Raw genomic sequence first — 23,660 nt, 5'->3', positions numbered from 1 at the left:
GATCCAGCTTGGCATTTTTTCTGTATTTTTACAGGGAAGCAAGCGCATGAATGTTGTGACTCATGTTGGTACTGTCACTGCAGAAATTTCCACTGTTCCTCAAGCTGTTAAAGGTTTGCTGTTAGAGAAAAAGTGAAGAGCTTTTGTCTGAGGAGGAGGAGGAGGGGGGTGGCAGGTGTGCATGCAGCTATGTGCAAAGAGAGGAGAGTTAGTGGAGTTTACCTGACAGTCTGGCAATCTGGCCCCCTGGCTAGTTGTGAGCCGTGTGGCGGTATGGAGGCAGCAGGCTGCTGACAATCTACAAGAAACTGATAAATTAGACATATATACAGAGAGATTACAGAGCAAGGGGTTAGTAACAGCACTACACAGGCTAGGCATCTCAGGGAGAGATTTAGTGAGGAATATGCTCTTGGTGCCTTATCTGACAGAAACACCTTTTTTTCTGATAGCAATGACATTGGCTGTTGCCTTTTTCTCCTTTTCAGAAGAAGCATTGGAAACATTTTTGTTTGTTTTCCCTTAGCACTGACAAATTTTTGTTTAAACGGACAGCAGTAACGGGCTGTATTCAGGATCTGGGTTTACACCTTGTACTTCTCATTCTTCTGCTCATCATCTTGTTTTGCTCACATCTAATATGAAAAGTGTCAATAAAGCTACTCAAAATTTACCCAAAAAACTTATATCCATACAAAACCAATTATGTCATCTTATTACAACATACAAGAAAGAGCTGTGAGAAAGTCTTTTCAATTTCTGAACAATGCTTGTGGGATTGGGGTTTTTAGTAGGAAAAAGGGAGAACTTGATACAGTCTGTTTCACTGTTTTGTCTCAATTATTTTATCAATTCCCTGTGAAAGAAGTTTCCACATTAATCACTTGCAAAGCTGTATTATGGTTCTTAATTTATTAAATAACAGTAAAGCCAAATAATCCTTCATTGCTATGTTTTCCTGTGATATTCAAAATATGAAGACAGCTTTAGACTGGATAATACTTGTGGGGCTTCATGGAAGTAGTTGAACAAGGCAACCCTGCTTTCTAAGTCAGTAGTGTTTACTGAGATTTCCAGATCTCAAGATCTGCTCTTTTTCCCTAGAGCATTCTGGCCTTTCATTCCACTGTCTGTGTGATTCAGATTGTCACACAACAGAGTCATCAGGATCTTTTCAAACATTAGAATCTACGGGTGAAATTCTGACCCTACAAAAAACTGCTGGAGATTACTTTTTGCCTCCAGTAGGACTCGCAGACCTATTATCCTTCCTGACTGCTTCAACCTGATTTTCAACCTGTTTGATGGAATGGGGTTATTTTTCCGTAAACCTTATAAATGAGACAAGGGAACTCCACGTACTTGGAAAGAATTTGATTTTTTTTTAATTGGTTGCTACTTAAAGCTCAATGCCAGTAATCATTAATTTACAATGTAGATGTGTTTCAAACCCCCCTTCTATTCTTTGTCTCAATCAATGGAAGAACATGCAAGTAATTTGCTGTCAAGAGTGTTGAGATGAACATCAGGTACTGCAGAGCAACACATCCTCATAGCACACTGAGCATCATATCCACTGTTATAACATTTCCCTTCCACACCAGCCCAAAGGGCCTCTCCCTAGTTCCTGTGAAGATCTGTGCTGACCTCCAGTGGGTAAGAAGCAAGTGTACCCAAATCACTGGTTTCTTCCTGCTTCAGCAAGAGAAGAAGGGTTTGGACCTATTTTCTAGAAAAACACGTGCAGAGTCTGTGCCAGCGCTAGCGTGTCCAGAAGCAGAAATAAGAATAAGAAAGAATACTCTGCCACTCCCATCTACCAGGATTGTCACTATAGTCCTCACTGCATTTTTCAGCAGAGGAGTGCAAGAGTTGGCAATGTATTTGAGTCATGAATAAAAGTCATTTCAGCACAAAGCTCAACTAAAATAAGAGGTGTCTGAGGAACAGAGAGATCAGGCTAGCTGCAGACAGAAAATGATGGCAAAAAAAAAATTAATTAATGCTTTATTCTAAACAAAATCATTAGCAGAAGTCCAAAGTAAAGTCATGCCTGACAGGGTATACAAGGTCATCAGTGAGGAAAGAAATACAGGACAGAATGCCGTGTGATGAAAAGGGGCAGAAAGGTTTCACTAATACAGAAGAAATTGTTCTGACAGGCTTTTCCAGAACAACACAAATGCCTGATTTATGAACCTATTCTAAGATCTCAAACATAGTGTGAATATTTCATGATGCATCTTGATCTGCTACCTTTGGCAGAATGCTTGAATAGCGAGCCAGGTTCTGGGAGGATTATGCAAGCTAGGTAATAACTATTTCAGTGAGCATACTCCCTTGACTTTGTGTGAAACACTATTCTAGCTGGCGTCAGCAAAGCTCTTGCAATCTGGCTCACGTCCCCATCAGGACCAGATCTAATGATCCACATGTCTTAAGATGACTGAGTCGTTCTCCCACATCCTTCGGGAGTGAAGTTTCTGAGGATTATGCTAGGAAAGAGCTAAGCAAAATGCATATGGCTTACACAGACACATTTCAAATTCAAAGGAGCTTCTTATCTACTTATGTCCAAGTAGCTATGCGAGAGCTAACTTTATTCCTTCTATATTTAATTCTTTTAAGTATTTTGGAGGATTTATAACACCCTTCTCTAATGTCATGACAATCATAAAATGACTTTTCTACTAAGGAACTCCTGCATGTATTAAGTAAAAGTTTGTTTCTTTCTGAAATACTCTGCTGAAGGTTAAAAGCCTCAAAAAAGTTTTTACTAATTCTAATGTCACATGTCATAAAGACAGGGTAAGAAAGATATGTTCTCTTTTAGTAAAAAATCTAAAAATAAATTTTAAAATCACATTGAAAGAATTGATACCTGTACTTTTCAAAGTAGAGGTATCAAGAGGAGAGCAACGAGGCTGGTGAGGGGCTTGGAACACAAGCCCTATGAGGAACGTTTGAAGGAGCTGGGGTTGTTTAGCCTGGAGAAGAGGAGGCTTAGAGGTGACCTTATTGCTCTACAACTTCCTGAAGGGAGGCTGTAGGCAGGTGGGGGTCAGTCTCTTCCACCGGGCAGCAACTGACAGAATAAGGGGACACAGTCTCAAGCTACGTGAGGGAAGGTACAGGTTAGATATTAGGAAACAAATTTTCACTGAAAGAATAATAAAGCACTGGAATAGTCTTCCCAGGGAGGTGGTGGAGTCACCCTCTCTGGATGTATTTAAAAAAAGACTGGACATGGCACTTGGTGCTATAGTCTAGTTGAGGTGTTAAGGCATAGGTTGGACTTGATGATCTTAGAGGTCTCTTCCAACCTCATTATTCTGCAATTCTGTGAAATATCAGGGCCTGTCAGTCAAGCTACAGAGTGAAAGGACAGTCTGTCATTTATGCAGAAGGTACTTGGGGTACAGACACAGATTACACTTTTTGCTGTGTCTTCTGACACTACCACCAAGAAAATCATCAATGAAGTTCTTAAATACAGACTATCTTATTTCTCCTATCTTTCTTCTTCTTCATTTCCTGTTAGGAAATAAACCACTTTGGGGCAGGGGATGAGTTGGCTGATCTCAAGTATTTTTACAATTCCATGAACCTATAAGAAAGAAATTAATTTTAATGCTCATTTCAACCACAGATAGCAAAGAAGAGCTATTGTACACAGAAATTCACATGCCAGTTTTCACTGAATTCAGCAGGACTTGTGCCTGCAGAGTCTTGTGACATTATCCAACAACACCTACCACTGGCTCTATTGAAAATGTGAGGTTTGACTTGTGCTATATGTTAGTCCTGCTTCAATTTTTCAGTTCCTGACATTTTAGCCACTTGCACAATAAAGGGCTCAGAGATTTCCTCTCTCACAGATTAGCCACTGCTGGTTTTCCTTTGGAACCTAATGCCTAGTCCTAATTGGACTAATCAGCTCCTGATGTAAGAGCATTTAAAAAAAACCAGGCTCAGAGAAACTGCATCTGCTCACATGAGTACTGAATGTGCTGCTATAAATTATCTGCTGAGAGCAAATCTCACCAAAAAGACAGTATTTTCCTGTGCTTCCCTTTGGCTCAGCCACAAAAACAACACCTTTCCCTGGTGTCACAAGGTGGGCTTTGCCCTCCAGTCTGTGAGCTGGGTGACTCTAACCAACACAGGTCTGCTTTACTGCAGTATTTGTGTCTGAGAGGGGTTTGCCTTCTGTTGACATCAGCAAAGTCCTCAGTGAAAAATCTACATGCAAGCATTTCCAGTCCCACCTGCTCAGGACCCAGCACACTGCAATGAATGTTTCAGCACATTTTGACTCTCAGTAAATTCCTAATTTCTACACAGTGCTCTCAAGCAGCAAGACTACTCAGAATCCCAAGACAAGCATAATAGACTTTTAACTGCATTTAGTTCAGTTAATCAATGAATTGTTTTTTCCTCTTTTATCTGAAAGAGTAAAATTGAGAGCCGAACAGCAAACCAATCATATTTTGCATTTCTGATATGAAAACATTGGGAAAATTTGTTCTTGATAAATGAAAATCTGTCAATAAATGTTTATGACCAAATGTGAGATTGAGGCTTTTTCAGAGTGTTAAAACAAACCTTTCCTAGCATGCCATTGATCCCTTCAGGCCAACAGAAACTCCTTCTTTCCTAGGTAAAAGCTTTCAGGCTATCTGACTTTGTGTTACTCTACCCAATGTCAATTGAACCTGCTCCACCAAGTCTGAGGAATTTGATAACATGTCTGTGAAGCTGTTATTGAAAATCTACTTGAAAAGAGAAGCTGTCTCCATTAATATTGTCACAAATTGTTTTCATCCCTGAAATGTCAATTTAATGGGAAAGAATGAAAGAGTAATAGCATGATTTGAAAGTACTGGGCAAAGAACAGATCAGTAGCCTTCTAGCTGTGCAGATGTAAAAATGTGTCACACCACAGAGCAAGACCTACAAAGACAATAAATCAATCCTCTCTGCTCAAAGGTGAGAAACAAGGAAAATTTCCAAACCAAAAGACAAATGTGAGATGTCAAGAAGAATGGGGCAGAGGGTACTAAGATGCTTGCCCTCCTTGCTGAGATTTGTAGAAATGCTTTCAAGCTGCAATCTGACAGGATGAGAAAAGTCTTCAAACTCTTTATATACAGGGGTGACAAGGACATAAGTTTATACAATTATTTGACAGCTGTTTTCACTTAAAATTTATCTTCATTTTTTCTAATGAATGCCAAGAAAACTTTGACCTTCCTCAAGGCCAAGAGGAACTTAAAGAGGCAGTAGTTATCACAAAGAACAGCTGGTTAGAGGACTGCTGTGACTTACCTTCAGAAAAAGCCACAAACAATGGCACAGGTCAAAGATTAGAAGAGTCTCTCCCTTCTCCTGCTTCCAGGGTCAGTTTGAGTCTGTAAATAACACAGTTACCTCTGCCCTACACACAGCCCCAGCAGATCAGGCTGTCAGCTGAAAACTGGATTCAGCTCTATGTTTCTGCAGGCTGCCCTGGAAGGAGAGGGCTGTGGTGGAGCAGCCACTGGGGTCCCATCTGGAGCCTGCCCGGCCTAACTAACCCCAGCTTGCTCAGAGCAGGATTGACTCAGCTTGTCCTGGCCTGTGAGCAAAAGGAGCAGTGCAGGAGGACTGGCCCTTGTGCAGAGCCATTCTACCACTCCCTGAGGGCCAGCCCTCTCCTGGCACAGCTGTACACCGTCAGCCAAATAAAGTTCACCAGGTGCTGCTGAGCTCCTACACATTTTCCAGCACCCACATTATCTGTGAATTCTCACTGTCTGAATTTTACCTCACTTCCATTAAACTGAATAAGGGGTCACTGATTAGAGATAAAGAAATGTGTCAACCAAGTATAATTTTCAGCTTTCTTCATGGTAAAGATAATCTACTATGAAGTTCCCGTGTTGAGAGTGCAAGTACACAGGTAACTCACATCTTAAGCTTGCTAGTCAGGAAACTTAATAGCTTAGATTACTTTTAATTGGAGAAGTTACAACAACAATTAATTCTACCACTACTTATTTCTTAGTCTTCTTAAAAAACATTTGAAGAACAAGAGATGAAAGCATGTTGCTGAACTCCCATTAACTACCAATATCTATACATTGCCCTAAGAGGCAGCAGGCCAGCAGTAGGATGCATCTAAAATCCTCATCTCCTGTCATCTCCCCATGCCAATCTTCTTTTTCTTGCAAAGCAGGTGCAGGAATGTCCCACTGTTTCTACAATCACAAGCTCCTGACACAGGCCCTCCTTCTCTCTTCCTCTTCTGTGCGCTTTAGGACAAAGTCAGGCAGAGTTAACCTAACAGAGGGCTTGCTGTCAAATGCTTCTCAAGAGTAAGAGCAGGTAGGGAGTTTAACTGCTATTTTCTTCTGGCATTTAGGGAAATGCTGTATGTCTTGGTGATTTTCACAGACTCATGGACCATCACTAACCACTTCATGCACTGCCTGGCATGCAGCACAGACAACCGTGGTTTAGTAGGTCACTGATTCAGGGGCTTTCTTGGCTATGTCCTAGTGAGTTCTTTCATCTACACAGCAGCTATGCTATATGGAGTGCTTTTACTCTTAATTTCCTTAATCTGTGTGACTTCACCTGTATTTTCTTTTCAGACCTTAATTATCCCAAACCTAGAGAGCTGTTCCTCCATCAGTCCACTTGTTTCAGTGGTAATGTGCCTGCTAGCTCAAAGTATAGTGATAAAGCCATATCCCAGCCTTGCCTTTTCCTGTAGCTCACATTAAGAATAGTTTTTAAAAAAGAAATTATACTTTGTTGTATAAATTACTGAAATACATTTTTCTCCAGTTACAGGCTCAGAACATTAAGAGATTTCTTGTCAGCTCTGTAGCCTTTTTCACACTTTCTATATCACAACATGCTTATGTTATTTCTCAAATGGTTTCTGTGAATGCTTTAAATAATTCCTCATTAAATCTACTGAGAAGCTAAATAATGGGTTAGTAAAACAGCAGAAATGGAAATGGCACAAGCTGAAAAATATATCTTCAGTTCCTTTCTTTCATATACAGTTAATAAAAAGCACATTTAGAAAGGTCTGATGATTCATGAAACACTTACTAAAAGACACACACATTTTAAACATTTCAAAAGAGGAAAAAAAAGGTCTTAAAATTACATAAATCATCACATTTCAATCTTGTTGTTTACCATGGAAACATAAGGATACATTTCAGGTCACAAAATCATCCAGAGCAAAAATCACTTGCACTATTATATGGATAAAGAAGGGCCTGATCCAAAGTTTGAAGTCAGCAGGAACAGTAACTTTAGTAGGCTTTGGAAGAAACAACATAATTTACAATTATAAAGTTCTTATGCCCCTAAAAAATGTAGACAGGGAGATACTTACAATCAAGGACACTAGTCTTGTTTAAAGAATTGCTGTGAGCTTCCTCCAAACACAATATCCCAAGGAACTGCTCTATTAGAGAGCTAAAATGTCAGCATGTCTAATTTAAACAGACTTACTTCCCTTTTGCCTAATTTATGAGGCAAAAAGCACAATATTGAATATTCCTGTGTATTTGATGGCAAAAATCAGCAAGTCATGAAACCACTCTAAACCTTGTCATAAAAGAATATAGAGAGAGATGACTTTTGTCACCAACATTGTAAGGATATTTCACTCTCTGGATTCCAAAGCCCAAAATCTTCATAGAAAGCAACAAATATCTGGTAAAATGCCTTAAAGATTTGATGTGTATACCTGTATACCTGTTTAGCTAGGAAAAAACCTCAGAAGTCTAAATAAGACTTCACTGAAGAACTTCAACAAATGATGCTAATGTAAACCATTCCATCCAGCAATGATGTCATAGCTTAGATAGAGAGAGAAAAATGTCAATAACCTTCTAATGGAAATATACAGCAGTAAGGCATGGACTCACTGCAGTCTTTTTTTTAAATTATTTTTAATGTTTTATCAAACAAATTAGGGCTTCTATGAAAAACAGATTTTATTTCAGGATTGCTTTCTTTATAGAGTTAAAAAAAATAAAAAATAAACTAAACTTGTAGAACTGCAGTGAATTCATGCCATAATAGCTAAATCATATTGAAGTAGCTAAATTATATTGATCAGCATGAAATGTATGGCTTTGGTCTGATCAGTGGCAACTGGAAAGCTAAATGCAAGAGAGGAAAAGCACAGAGTGAAAAGGTCCTGTTCACAGTGGCACCAAGAGGTAAAAGTACATTTAGCCAGCTGAATTCTTCATCAGTTACAGCCAACCAATGTCCTTGGCAAGGACACTGTTCCTTAAATTCAAAACAGCCTCCACAGGGACAAGACACCATGCTCAAAGTGGCATAAATATGCAATGCTCATTAAGCTGAGCTAAATGAGCATATCAGATGCAGGACATGGCCCTGAGAGCAGGAAGATATATACATGGATCTGTATATATGCACTGACACCACTCATCAAACAATGAATACACACAGACACAAAAATGGCATGTTTACAGAACCCACAGAAAATAGGACAATGCAGAACAAAAAAAAGAGAACACAGATAATAAGTAAATAATGACTGAATTATCCCTTTTGTGAAGAGCATCATATTCAGGTTTAAAAAAAAAACCCTAACACATGACTTTTTTAAAAACCTACTAAAAACATATAAAATCCATTTTTCATGAAGAGCAGAGACAGATTAAACCAATATTGCATGAAGTCTCACAACAGCCAGTGGCCTGTCTGATTGCCCAAGCCCAGAGACATCTTGCAAGTACAGGATCATCATCAACACAAGTACATTCCCAGTAAGTAAAAATACAATGTACTTTCTTAGAAGAATCGTCCATGGATCTCTAATGAAGAAAAGGGCAATTTGTACTCAGAATAAATTTGTGTTACCAGAAAAAAAGTTGTGGTGTTTTTTTTAAAAAATAATGGTTCTGAAGAACTTCTGTGCTTTGGATTGCTTGGATGAAGCAAATCAAACTTTCCTGAGAGAACAATTCAGAACAGACCAGACTGACTAATTAAATATTATATGGCTGCATATCTTATATAATCTTGGTGGCTTGGTTAACCACTTGTCCTGCTTTTTAAGAATAAACTCTTTCACTAAAAGTACAAATAAACCCACATTGTTAAGAGTTCAGTATAAAATTATCTTAAAATCAGTGCAGAAAGGAGTATATAGATCCTAATCGCATTGATTTTCCTCTTCATCAATCTATAAAATTCATTCACAAAGGAGAAGTAAGAAATATTTAAAATCCTTCACTGTGAGACCTGACCAACCACAAAGATCTACAAAGCAACCCCTGGCAAAATTCATTTCTGAGCTGACAGTGTTCCTCAAAGACCTTGAACATAAACGCTTTCATCACACAAGGAAAGTAGACACAAACCTGATATCAAAAATATATTTCCCTGACCTTTACACTGGCACACCTCTCCAGACAGCCTCCTCTGTGCAGAGAGGTGTCAGCCTGAAAATCTCTGCTCGTTTTCCCAACCCCTGCATCCAAAAGGGGAGGGAAAGGCAGCTTGTACTCACAACACACCCTTTGAAGAGGATTTCCCATAGCTTCACACTACTTAAGCAAGATGAAGCAAGAAGGAGGAGCAAAACCAACAATCTTGCCCCAGATGCCAAGTTCCAATTTAAGGTTATTTAAAGAAAAATACAGAAGGAACATTAGCTTCTGATTACACAAAGAATAATCTTTTCTAGAATATTGTGGAAAGTCACTGCACTTTAAATAAGCTCACAATCCAGAAAGAACAAATAATTTAAAATAGCATGAATGTGTATTCCTCACCCCTTGAGCCAGGAGGAGTTACTCAAAACCTCACATGGCCTATCAAAAGCCCTTAATTCCCTTAACTATAACACTAAGAACCACCTTACTCAGAAGACCCTCTGCTCCTTGTTGTGTTAAACTGTGATTGTGCTACATCTAACAGATTAATGCATTCCCAGGTTCCTTACCTATTCTTCACATTTTAAACCACTCTCAGTATAAAGGCAAGTACCAAAGACAACCCTTTAGCAATTTCCCTTGAGCTCCAGCTTAAAGATTTAATTATAAGACTGCCTAGGACCTCAGCATTTGGGTCATCGAGATTTTTTATTAAAGCTAACATTTTCCTTGTTAAGCTAACATTTCCCTAGCTTTAAAAAATACTTTCTACCTACAGATGCTGTAAGTTAGTTCTTGGTGACACTGTAGGAATTGCCTTTGGGATAGAGTTTTTACAAATGAAGTTAAATTTTATGGTAAGAATGCAAACCAACAAACAAGAGCTAGTTATTAGTATCATATTGTGATTCATATTTGATTTGTTGTAAGTATAGAGCTACATCAGAATTAATCTTGGATTATTTTTTCAGTAACTATTATATACTCTTATTTTGTGTGGTAGGTGGTGCCTGAGCAGTTGCTCTACTATTATGTGGCATTCTTTGTGCCGTCTTTCTCTTCCACTTTAGTCTCTTGTTGTGGGAATTAAATGCAAGGCTGTAAATCACTCTTGAAAGACAGCTGATAGAGCAAGCATGCTTTCAGGTTTAACATGCTTTCAGAAATTAGCAACCCTACAAATCCACCTAATTTTGCAGACTTGTTGGTTTGTTTGGTTTTTTACAGTTTTTTAGAAGAGCCATTTTATGAAATGGTTTGTAACAATGAAGAACAATTAATCTAAACACTACAAAAATACAAACTTTAGCAAACTAGCATAGTTCTGTTGAAATCCATGGGTCTATCCTAGCTTGGGTCAACCAAATATCTGACCTCAGGTGGGCTTGGAATTTGAGGGAAATGTGTCATTTTATTTAAGGCTTACATTTAAGGCTGCTACCTTCCTTTTTCTATTGTAATAAAATAAAATAGATACAACCATACAGACTTCTCTAAAAGGATTGCTCATTATGATCTCATGATCTGTATTCATCAAAATATTAAATACTTTGTTTTTTACAGTGTTTTCCTGTGTGGATTTTAAATACTAAGGATAAACAATAGGGGAAAGAAGCATCCACCACATTTTGTTAGGAGAGCGCTCCAACAAAGGAGCTTCTCAGGTGGTTTTTTGTTGACCCTGAGTGAGAACTGCAGCCATTGGTAACTGTCCTCCTCATAACCTGTTGGGAAACCTTTTACTTCAGGTACATCTTCTACATAAGGATCTTGATTTAATTTTAAGCTAAAACAGCAGAACTTTATATTCAACATTTGGAGTTGCCATGCTAAAGTATCTGACAGAGAAAAGAGTGCTGTCGAGGCAGATACTACAGGAGACCTTTTTAGTCTTGTTCTTTCCTTGAAGAGGTTGAGAGAACCATATTTTGTATTTGGGACTGTGGTATATTAAGAGGCACCTAGTGACTTCATATTCAAGGAGTCTGAGCACAACTGCAAAGGAAAGATCATATTTCAGTGTTACACACTGCCAAACCCAGCACTAGGCCTTCTATATCCCCTGACTGTGCTGGGCACATACTGGCTGTTACCAGAAGAATAAAGACTTGAAAGAGTAAAAATACAAGTCAGCAGAACAGAAGCAAGGAAGAAACAAACAACAAAGCTACATGCATGCCATTACCTAGGCGAAATGGAACATGATACTTTGAAAAAGCACCGAGTGGTATTTTTAGCCCCTGCGGGCAGTTAAGAGCCATTAGTTCAATTAGAAAGCCCAGATCAAGTCCGTGCTGTCACAGCTTTGTGTCAGAGGTACCTGCATGCTGATCTAAAGCTGAAGGCATTCAAGTGAAAATGCAGCAGGACATGACAATTTCTTGCTTAAGAGGTCTTCAATTCAGCTGGTCTTCCTCTGAAGAAGGCTGCCAAAAGCAGTCCATCTTTGCCTCTCCAGGTACCCAGCAGCAGTCAAACCAAAGACAGCCTCTTCTGCCAAGCACCAAGTCCAGAAGAAGAAGCAAGAAAAACACAGACACAGTTTGCTTCTGCACGGGGCTCATGGGGCAGAGGAACCTGTCCTTTTTGTCCCACCACCAACTTCAGCTATTTTGGCTCTTGGTCTCCATCTCCAACCAAACACATTCACAGTTACAGCCTCCCGGTCCCCACATCCCCGGGAGCTCATGAAAGGACAGAGAAGCTCTCACATCACACAGGTGAAAAATTCTTGTGAAGGAAATAGTTCACAAATTTAAAAGAACAAAACCAAAATGTGTTTCTCTTTAATGTAGGTTTGATTCATTCTTACTCTGCTCTTGAGGACTCAGCCTCAAACCAAGCTACACTTTGCTCCACAGTGTTAGAGTTTGGATGCTACTTTTTTGCACCCTCTCTGATGAACAAGGTGTGGGTTGCTACACTTTTTGCTGCCTTGCTTGAGTGCAAAAATCACCTGAGAACAGAAACTCTTTGTGAGACAAGGCTTTTAAATATTGTCAATAAAAGCAGCAGAATAACATTCTTCACTTTTCCTTACTTTCAGGAAACAGATAATAAGACAGATGGTGAAAAAATCCTACTTGGTGCATCATTCATTTCATCTGTTAACAACAGCTTAAGAAGTCTTCCAGAAACTGGTAAAAACAATGATGAATAATTCCCTGCTTAATCCTGAACTTGATACTAACCTGGTCCTGCCAACACCGGAATCTGAATGCTCAGAAAAATCTCGGGTTTGGACCTGTCAGTCTCACAGGCTGAGACTAAAGCTATGTGATGGTATAAAATTCTGACAAATGCATTCAGAAAGCTGAGATTGTTGCAAATTCATAAGGACAACTGTAACATAAATCAGTGACCCTGTCTCAAGACCCTTATACTTTAAATATGTAGAGATGTACCTAAAGTGACAGGTAAGACTCCAGACAAACATAATTTTCTGGACAATTCTACCATTCAGGCTGCTTCATCCTTTGGTCTCTGTTACTGGACAAAAAGACTGTGTCAGCATTTCTCAATCTGTGGTCCACGCATCCATGATGTTCCATGAGATACCAGATGCTTCTTTCCCCCCACTCCCACGTTTTTCTCCTCAAGAGACAGCTCTTTGATTTATTTACTGCAACACACCCTAGGAGAATGTCTTGTTTAGACTCTGCAGTTTTACACTTGTCCTCTGTGTGGGTGTTACTTGTATGGCACTACTCAAAGGCAGCTGTGACACTGATGGCACTAAGTGAGAAATATAGCCTACTACAGGGGTACTGCTCAGCTTCCCAGAATAAACATTTTCTTAAGCAGAAATTACTTTTATGGGTTTTAGCTTTCATATTTTCTACTTATGCTTTTTGTGTATAACATATTTCAAAACAAAGAATTAACAAAATTACCACCAGACAAGACTGTGCCCAGTTAAAGGCTAAAGGTCCTTAGGTACATAAAGCTCAGGTACATAAGATAAGAAATTATTAGCTGTTCTCTCAGCAGAAGAAAGCTATCACACCTTTGAAATGTCATCCCAGTTTGCATTTCCTTTCTACGCCTCATTTGAAGCAGACACTACATTTTGGCAGGAAATTAAGAACAACCTTCCTGCACAGATTAACTTCATGACTCAATTTGTATAAACCAAGCCTTCTGTGAGTTGAACACCGCCCTTTGGAAAAACCTGACTGAATGCTCCAGGGTGAGAAGAGGAGTGCTGCAGAGGCTCCTGCACACTGCCAGCCGCTCCCTTGCTGCTCCTCACACATCTGACTCCTCTGTCCTGTGGGATTGTGTCTTCCAGGGGGACTACCAATGCCACCACCAGGCTAAGCTCCACCCAGGTACAGGGGTGCAGCCTCTGTGGATGTCAGTGGGACTGCACCCACATATACCACAGCAGGGCTTTCCACACTGCATCTGAAACCAGTTTGGGCTGCTGCCAGCGGAATGTCATCTCCTGCCACCCATAACACAGGAGGAGACATTTTGCTTTTCAAGAAGTTGCCCAAATTAAATTGCATCTGCAGTGCTGGGAGGGTCCCCTGCTAAGCTAACCACTCAGCACCACATGCACCCAAGGAAAAAATGTTTACCTGGTATGGCCACGGTTAACCTTTTTTCCTTGCTGAGACGGTGCCCATGGATGAATTCACTCATGGAAGGGGGGCCCCTCAGAAGATATGATTCTGTGGAGGCGGGATGAGGGGGGGCTCTTAATAATTTCTGGAGGTAGGTCCCTGAAGTCCTGGGATGGCTCTGATCACAAAGGGAAGGTGAGAATAGTCTTGCAGGAGATCCAAGAAAAATACATATGGAAACAAAAGAGTTTTACTTTAATTACCTTTCAAAGCCTCACGAATGACAATATCATCTTAACTTGCTTAACAGGTAAAAATCAACTATTGTTGACACCCCATGTCATTTCCAGAGCAGGACCCCTTGTCTGCATTGGAAATCCTCCTTCACCTTAGGGAAGGAGGAGATGAGGTTGGTTTATATCTCAGCATCCTCAAGTCAGCTTGTACAAGGTTCCCTGATTGTTCTCTTGGTTTTGCATTGTGATTAGAGCATAACAAGAAAAGGGGATGATTATCTAGGACTTCTCTAACAGAGTCCTCTTCATCTTCAAAACCATGGATTTGCCCACACCTAGAGAGTTTTGGCAGGGGCAGGCACAAGACATGAGCTCACAGCTTGAACAGCAAAACATTTGCATTAGATTATGAATGGCAGCCATCCCCTTCAAAAGGTTTCTTGCTCCCATGTAGAAAAATTGATCTGAACACATCCATATTCTTTTCACACTGATAAAGAACAAGTGAGCACCAGAGCTTAACAAAGAAATGCAGCTTCTTTCATGTTAAGCACTAAAATGCTCATAGAGCACAATCCTTCTTTTATTTCAGATGATCATTATGGAAAACCATAGGGAAAACTTAAAGAAAACTTGTTAAAGAAAATACATTCACATTTAATATTAAAGACATACAAGATGCACTGAGACACTGACAGAATATAGTTCAAAACACTGCATTCAGAAGGAGGAAATAACACTGAGTAGGTGGATCAGAACCGCATGTTGCCAGGCTTTGAATTTCATACTCATATCCTCCCCTCCTCCCCAGTCAAAGGACAGAAAGAAAAAATAAGAGTAAAAAAAGGAATCATCATGTTTATAATTCAGTGAACGACTTTAATGCAAGTCTGGCTACTGCACTGTACTGTAAAGATCACTGCATGCATACCTTTTCCTCTGAGTGCCACTGCTGACCAGTAAGTTTGGTTGCTGTGGGCCCTGACTATGCAGGAGGAAAGTGTCTATGCTTGGCACGGTGGCTGATGCCTCCTCACTTACTTTAGGGCTGCCGATCTTGCTCTTTCCCAGCTTGCCTTTGCTGCGTCGGGATTGCTCGTGGTCGAACTCTAAATCCTCCAGTCGCTGGGTCAGGGCAAGTTTTTGCTGGATAGCCATGCGCAGCAGAGAGTTCAGGGTCTTCTTCTCATCCTCCGCAGCCGCCAGCTGCCTCTGCATCTCATCCAGCTGTGTGACGTACTCATCACACCTGCAGAAAAACAGGGCAGAAATCTGGGGAAATGGCCCAAGAACCCACTCTACCAATGAGCACATCCCCGGGCTTCAGTTACAGAGCTTGACTCAGATGTCAGCTTTTGCTGACCCTAACCCTGGTAGCAGGCAGCCTGAGTTCTTCTGTTCCCACTCTGAATAAATTTGGACTTGGATGTAAATGTCAACACTTCCCATTCAGCAAGACAACCTGTGCCTATATTAACATAGTCTATGACAATGTAACATGTTTCTGATACAGACAAAAAGCAATTAGAGGGGAGGTATGGGATTATTTCCAGTTCAGACCACAAATAATAATTTTGGGTGCTGCTTCTTCCAGTAAGTAACCATGGATAATAATGTCTACCAATTAGAAAATACTATTTCCCACAGGCAGTAATATCCACTTCAAGAAAGTATTACAAAAGAAGACTGCGAGTAGTTTGAACACTTATATATCAGATTTTGTGAAATGAGAAACCTTCTATTATTTACCCTTGTTAACCACTTATTATCACGATTACCATTAGTTCCCATCAATTAAAAGGATACTATTCAGGAAACTCCACACCTGGAAGATATTTCACATTTACTGTTGAATCTCTTGGAGGTGTGCTCATCACTATGGTCATCTACTCCTTTCTAATCCTCAGCCTTTTTTACCCACATGAAAAATTATCTTTTCATTTGCTTTAGATCTCTGAGATCTAAAACCACCTTTCTTATTATCTTATTCTATTTAAAACCAAATTCAATTTATTTCTGCTTTTATCAATACTTCCCAAAGTTAACAGGAAAAGCAAGGCACTTCAAAATTGTCTTAAAACACTTTTTGAAGTGAAATAGCTGCAGTTTGATAGCAATAGACCATCTAATCAATAAGAACCAAGAGCAATAAAAATAAATGTATCCCAGCAGTGAGATGCATCACAGACAGCAGTACTGCCTGGCCATCAGACATTTGTGGAAACACCCAAGGATTTTTCATGTTGAATGATGTAGCTTCACCAGATCTCCTTCCCACAAGATCTGGGTGAATCTAAGCAGCTTTCCTGTGTAATTGCAATTGTATAATGGATGAGGATGTAATTTTATCAGTATCACTTACCGAAAGCAAGCATAGAAAACTATTTTAGTCTTCCCTATCAAAATGTGTGATGCAATACACCTTTGGATTATTGTGAACTGAGGGATGAAAGTAATTTCTCTGAAATTTTAATCTTCCTCTTGGGAAACAGAAACACAGTATCCTTGAAAATGTGTAGTTAGTTATTCTTCACACAGTAATACTAATATATATATATTGCACACCCCTTTTGAACAATTCAGGCTCTGCAAGCAAAATTACTAAGTCAGATACAGCTTCATATACAGTTTCAGTATTATCTTTCTTCTACAGGACCTTAATAAGCATGATTGTTGCTACTCAAGCCTTGAGGAAAAGAGATACTTATGAAATGCCAGTTGGCTTAAAGCCAACTTGCACACCTATTTCTGCTCCAAGCTGTGAGATGTCTGTTGATGCTTAAGTCAGTTTCCTAGACAGAGACATGAAATCAGCATTCTGACTATTATAGTAATTCCTATTTCAAATTAATTTACTTTAATGTCTGTGTTATCAGAATTTTAAAACATCATTCTTGTAACCAGATGGGTCTTGTGTCCATGTCCTTTATTCTCTCCTGCTTTCCTCTTCTTCACTGAAATATTCCCAGCTATGTGCAAGTGTGGGATAAAAGGAGAAATGTTTCCAGTTAATAAAGAAAAAAGCATTTCACACATCTATATTGCCTTTCACCCACACATTTCATAAACATTCATCACGTCTCACAGAAGGAAGAAAAATGTTAAGGATCTCCTAAGAGAAAAAGGTAAAGAGCTCCTAGGAAAGATGACTTCTGGCATGGCAGAGACCATTGCAGGGCTCCAGGATACTCCAGGGCTCTGTATGGGTCTTTCAGGAGGGTTCAAATAGCGATAGCAAAAGTTAGGTTATGCTCTCCTGAGTCAGAACTCTTCCCCATTTTCCCTCTTGCCCCAGGAGAGGTTGTAAGCTGCAAGTGACAATTAAATAAACACCACTGTCTTCTTGCTGTCTGCTGGTGTACTTAGAGCAAAAGTCAAGGTTTCACCTATTTTTCATTTCTCTCATCTCAGAAAGGAAGCAGACAGACACATAAGCCCACTTATTTTTTATGAACTGATCCAAGCAGCTTATAAAGGATTTTAAGGGATTTCTGGTTCCATCCATCCCTCTCGTCTAGGAACATAAACCAAATACCAAATCAGGCTTATGTGTAATTTAGGTAACATAAATCATAGCAGAGCTTGAGATAAAACCCAGTGACACTGACAGTGACAGGTCCCTGCTCTAACCAGATAATCATAATTCTCTTCTGTTCAAAAATGTTTTCCCAGCTCCAGGATCTGTTCAATCTTCTTACTCAGTCTCTTCAGCACACATTTTTCTTTTAAAATTATCATAAGAAAATATTTTGATGGATGAAGAATAAAATCCATGCATGCAGTGTCAGGACTATGGCAATACAAGCAATTCTGCTCTCTCCTGTTATATATCTCTATTTAGGCTGGGAAAGCAAGCAGTGTAAGGACTCAGTGAAGTTTGCTTCCTGAATAGCTTAAGGATCCTGTTTAAAAGTAGTTCCTTCTCTCCTTCAGTACAAGGCTTCCTCTCATAGGGCAACAGCTACTCTAGACTGGAAAACTAATGTTCTAAATAATTATTTCTTGTTCCTCTGGATGAGTGCTGCTCGCTGCTTCACAAACACACACCACTCTTACCCTGGGTCAGCAACTCAGAGTGAGGGGAAACAACAGGAGGGGCAGGAAAGGCTTCTCTGGGAATTCCTCTTTTTCTCTGGGAATACCAGGAGCAGCCCATGACAAAATAAGCAGGTTAAAGGCTGTTCATGGCACTGGCATCTAACAGAAACGTCAGCTCTGCTTTGCCAACCCCTTGAATCCCACAAAAGAGGTTTTATATGCTGTAGCTTTCTTTTTCTAAGAGAGGTGAAATATTCTTTACAGGTCCAAAGCTCATAAATCCTAGAAAGGGATCACAAGGCTAATGAAAGAGAAGGAGGAAGCTGTAGAGATCAGAATCTCAGAGATTTTTAGTTCAAATAAGCTGCTCGAGAAGGAAAAAGGGCAAAAGTAGAGGGACAAGCAGGACAGAAAGACTTTGAGACAAGGAACTGAAAGAAGAACTTAAGGAGTGAAGGATGAACAGTGTCAGGAAAAACACAGAAAAAGGAAGGCTCCTGCTTTCTGCACAGGGGAGCTTTGGAGGAAAGTGTCAACTTTGCTGTTCAGACCAGAAACAGATGCTGGGCTCTCCTTATGATGTGTGCTATGACCTTTATCCAGTGTATTTGAGGAAGGAAACATACAGTTCAGCACCAGATGAACATCCTCTTGGGGACCAAAATGATGCTTTATGGAAAGAGAAAGGATATTCTTCTATCAAACAGTATAAGCAACCATTTGCAAATCTATAATACGATTCCGCTATCAGTAGGTTGATCTCCCTATGGTACAAATTAAGGACTAAGTACCATGTAATGCACTATAACCATGGAAACCACTGTTTTATTCAACTAAAGACCAAACAATTGCTTTTTTATGCTGAAGGTTGCTACTGCATCTAATGTTACCGCACAAAAATCTTACAGCCTTGTATTTTCAATCAGATTTCTCCTCTTCAAAAGACTTGTAGAGTATATCAACTCTCTGTCATTTAAACAAATGCTCTTCTAAATGGACTATTTGGAATGAGTCAATGATTTGACCATTTAGGAAGATTGATTTAATTATAAAGGCCATTAAACTCCATGCTAGGGAAGAAAAATGAATATTTTACAACAGAAAAATCTATAGGAGTATAATGATGTGGAAGACCTTGTAGTGAATAATTTTTTATAACTGTGCTCAGAGAATACTGGGCAAAACTTAGGATGTCAAGGGCAGGGATATGTCCCATAGGCCATACATTGAGTGTTTAATCACTACTACATGGAGTTTACCAACAGTAGTAAATTCTTTGGGTGGGATTTATTGCTACTAACATTAGAAATTTTTAAATTAAAAATGTGTAACTCAGCAGGTCACACAGACTCCTTTTATAGCTCATAGAAGAGGAAACGAAGTTTCTTTACATCCTACACACATGGCATCTAGAAAAGATACCTGGATGAGTGGCATCAGTGAAGCCTAATTCTCATGGAGGGGATGCTGCTGCCTCCCAGGATGTGCCTTGAACCCAACAGAAGTCTGCACTCAGGATGCCCAAATTGGGTAAGGAGTATTGAGTACACCAACAATCTAACATGCCCTTTAATTAACATCTAAAGCTACTTTTACCTCATATGTTGATGATTTATGGCCCATACAAGACCCTTGTTTGCTTTATGCTCACGATGTCACTCCTCTGCTCCAGAGTTACCTGCCTTCCATGTGTTCTTACAGAGTTAGAACATCCCTGTGTCTCCTCAAGTAAGGAGCTTGCACGGAAAAGTCACCACATGCATTTCCAACAGACACACACAACTCTCCTTTCTGGAAGAAAACTTTTAGATGCCAATGAAATCAATCAGGCTACCTTGGTTCACACCACCTGCTGAGCTAGGTCTTTGTTTCCATTATGTCGCTACATGTGCTCTTCTGACGATGGACCTATGATGAATTTGTACACAGCACCAATGTTACGACGTATAAATGCCCCTTTTCTCCTTCCCACTTCTCCCAGCTGCTGCTGCCACTGTCCCTAAGCATAAAAGCACCTTAGAAGGCTGAAAGTGGAGAGATGGCACTGCCAGCAGCACTGAAGAGATGTTGGCAGAAGGCACAAAGATGTCTTATCCTTTATGGACTAAAGCACAAACAAGAAATCTGTACTATGTTTGACCATAAGGGGGGGGGGCGGAAATCTTTCGTGTGTATTTCCAAAATAAGAATTTATTGATGAAAATGCTGGAGCTTTAAAAAAAAAAAAAAAAAAAAAAAAAACAAAAAAAAACCACCAAACTTTTAGGTAACTTTTTAAGAAGGAGCTAAGATGAGAAGACACAATCATAAGCTGTGCCAGGGGAGGTCTAGGCAGTCATTAGGAAGAATTTCTTCACAGAAAGGGATATTAGACATTGGAGTGAACTGCCCAGGGAGGTGGTGGAGTCACATCCCTGGGGGTTTTTAAGGAAAGCCTGGACTTGACTCAGTGCCATGGTCTGGATCAGAAGGTGGTGTTGGGTCATAGGTTGGACTTAATCTCAGAAGTATTTTCCAACCTAGTTGATTCTGTGATTCCATGTAAAGCCAAAAGCTCTTCTGAAGAAAACATGGAAGAAGGAAAGCTGAAAGTTGATTAATTACTGTCCTGCCAGCAGGAAGTACGTTACAGAAGATAAGTGAAGCTTTTATCCTGTGAAAGAGAAGATAATAAATTGAACATCACAGTGGAAGAAAATAAGAATTTATGCTGGAGTGGGAAATTACAGTGGCCTTACCATTATTAGCACTGGATTACAGCATAGGCTGGTTGATTAAATAGATTTTACTACTGGTAAGTAATAAATCTCACTGTAATGAAAATGTGGAGTTCTGAAGGTCATCATTAACCATACGATAGCTTTACATGACAGAATCACTGTGTACTTCTGAATGGGAAAATCAGCCACAAAAATCCACTATTTGATTTCCACTTTAAAAAACCCTATAAATGCAAATATTCTGTAGGCATATACTGCCATTTGTAACACTTTGCTCAAGGTTGTATTGACATTGCTATTCTTCAGCTTTATTTTCCAAGGCGCACGTCTTAGCAGCACTTGAAAGCTTGCAAGTTTTGCACAGTGTGCATGCTAGGACTCATTCACCTTCATCCAGCAAAACCCTGACCATGCAGAAAATAATTTCTCTATCCTCCTAAGCACCCCACATACACAGCTAAGTGTGTTCTCACTTAGCACACACATGTTTACAGTGCTAAGCCAGATGTAACACCGTTTCCCTTACCTGGTTGCAAACATTGCTCTCAAGGATGAGAAGGTTGCTGCATCTTCCTTCAGAGCCTTTAGTTCATTCCGTAGCTTGGTCATGGTCTCAGTCACCATTGCTTTTTCATTTTCGTATTTGTTCTTCAAATTGGCCAGTGCCACTTCAGCTGTCTGAAAACACAAACAAGGATATGTGCTTATGAGACACAGATCTGAGAACAGTGAAAATCCCATGCTTGATTTTGGTTTTGATGTCCTTCATTCACACAGTAAAAGAAATTAAACCTGATCTTCACTGGACTGCACACTTTAACTTCTTTTAAGTTGTACTCCATGAAACCAGGAGGAGAAAGCAGCTGAAAGGACAAAGCCCATTTCAAAAGCAACTGACAACAACTCAACACCTCCAGTATCTCTGCAAAACTGTGCAGCCATATGTGGAGGGCTCAGGCAAGTGAGTAAAGTTACTACAGGAAGTGCTACCACATTGTTTGAGCTGCAATAAACAACCAAGTGTGTCCCCTGGCCACTTTGCAAACAGGACACAGAGCACATGAGGCTCAGCCTCAGTAGCCAGGCTCTGAATCACCGTGTTTTGCCTCAAGCATCCTGCTGGCTGAGGCTTTCCTTGGGCACAGGGATGGCCAGGACCTGCCAGTTTGATTTATGCCTGAGAACCGGCAATGATCGCTGCTGTGCAAACCAGCATTATTTTACCAGTCCTAACCACTAAAAAAAGAGAGAGAGAATAAAAAAGTGTAAATTACAGTTTTAATTTAACAGGAAAGCAAAGCTTTGTATTAGTCCCATTCCTAAATTTCCTTCTTTCTGTTTTCAATTTCATCTATTAAATTTCTGTAATTTACTACTATGCTGTTTATAATAGTTACATTTGTCTTATCTCTGCAAGACTTGAACATTCTGCTTTACCTATGAATTTAGTATCATTTTGAAGTTATTCAAAATACATAGTTTTATACAGGCTTTATACCTACTGCTGCTTGAGAAATTATTGCCTTTGAATGAAATGAAGAAAAATTTGCTTCTTTTACATTTATTCAGAGGGTTTTATGGTTGTTTTTTGCACTTCATTTAGTGCACAATAAATTGCAATCAATTTCCTCTGTTGATCTTATGGGCTCTTGAGCCACCACCAGGGGAGAGAAGTTTAGAAGAACATTAGGTTGAAGTAACCAGCAAGGGAACAGGATGGTAATGACCAAACAGTTGGAAACCTATTGCAAACTCAGTTTTCCAAAACCCAATACATTTCCCAATGTCACTTAACAAAAGGGCACATTGGAATCTCCTACTAAATTACAACTTTATTCATTTGTGTCTTGTTAAATAACAACATTAAAAAAATTATTTTTTTTAAATTGTATACTCACCAATAATATTTTCTTACTTTCACACCAATTTACATTAAGAGAACAGATTTTTAAAGGGCAGTAGTTACCACCTATCATTTTAAATAGGTGCATTTTTCCAATCCAGAATTTGAAATCATCAGCAATACATGTTAAAATTATCAATCACTTAGTGATCTATTTAAATCAATTCTGCTTCTTTCAGCCTTGCTGATATATGCTTTGGTGCAGTGTAGGATGGTGAACACCAGCCTATGTCTTGGCAGGATAAAGCAGAAATAATCAGCTTTTTGTCTGTTTTCAGCCATGACCAAAAATGTGCACTCAAAAATTACAGTAATTTACACATCACTGAAACTCTGCACAATGATCAGACACATCATGATCCCCATGTTTTAGTTTGGATGTCAGGGTAAGTTAATGGACATGCAACACTAGAGGATGAAAATATCATTTACTCGGTGAATAAAAGTAACAGAGGAAGAACTGTGTCAAATCTTCAAACATTTTTTTCTTCCTATTAAAGTTTCCTATAAAACAGCATAGAGAAAACAAAGCATAAGTTGCAAATCCTATGGGAAATACTTCATGTCTCTCCATGCACCAGCCAAGCTGCTGAGGATCTCCCTCCTGAAAGTGAAGAACAAATGGGCACAAGTGCTCTGCTAGAGAAGCAAATAAAGCTAACAAAAAAGGTGGGTTTAGTAGCAAAAGAAAGATGGGGAGCACAAGCTGAGGAAGCTTCTCTTGGAAATTTGGGGAGCCTGAAGAGACAGGAAACTTGCCTGAATCCTGAGAA

General features: G+C 39.5%; 1 protein-coding gene across 6 annotated transcripts in view; it reads right to left on the bottom strand.

Annotated features, from left to right (window-relative positions):
* The window catches only part of BICD1 (BICD cargo adaptor 1), a 157,003-nt gene that overhangs the window by 5,835 nt on the left and 127,508 nt on the right, over positions 1-23,660 (bottom strand). The window contains exons 6-10 of one of the 6 annotated variants that reach the window (XM_053942899.1): positions 21,511-21,662; positions 15,158-15,475; positions 14,006-14,196; positions 13,837-13,845; positions 223-298 (exon numbers count right to left, since the gene is read on the bottom strand). In XM_053942899.1, coding sequence (XP_053798874.1) covers positions 223-298; positions 13,837-13,845; positions 14,006-14,196; positions 15,158-15,475; positions 21,511-21,662 — 746 coding nt within the window. Of the gene's footprint in view, positions 1-222; positions 309-13,836; positions 13,846-14,005; positions 14,197-15,157; positions 15,476-21,510; positions 21,663-23,660 lie in introns of all 6 variants that reach the window. The other 5 variants (XM_053942897.1, XM_053942900.1, XM_053942896.1 and 2 more) reach the window with 5 other exon arrangements.

Source organism: Vidua chalybeata, chromosome 5 (assembly GCF_026979565.1).
Source record: "Vidua chalybeata isolate OUT-0048 chromosome 5, bVidCha1 merged haplotype, whole genome shotgun sequence".
NCBI classification, from domain to species: Eukaryota; Metazoa; Chordata; class Aves; order Passeriformes; family Viduidae; genus Vidua; species Vidua chalybeata.
The sequence above is the reverse complement of the archived record's forward strand: the minus strand, read 5'-3'. Positions and strand labels throughout refer to the sequence as shown.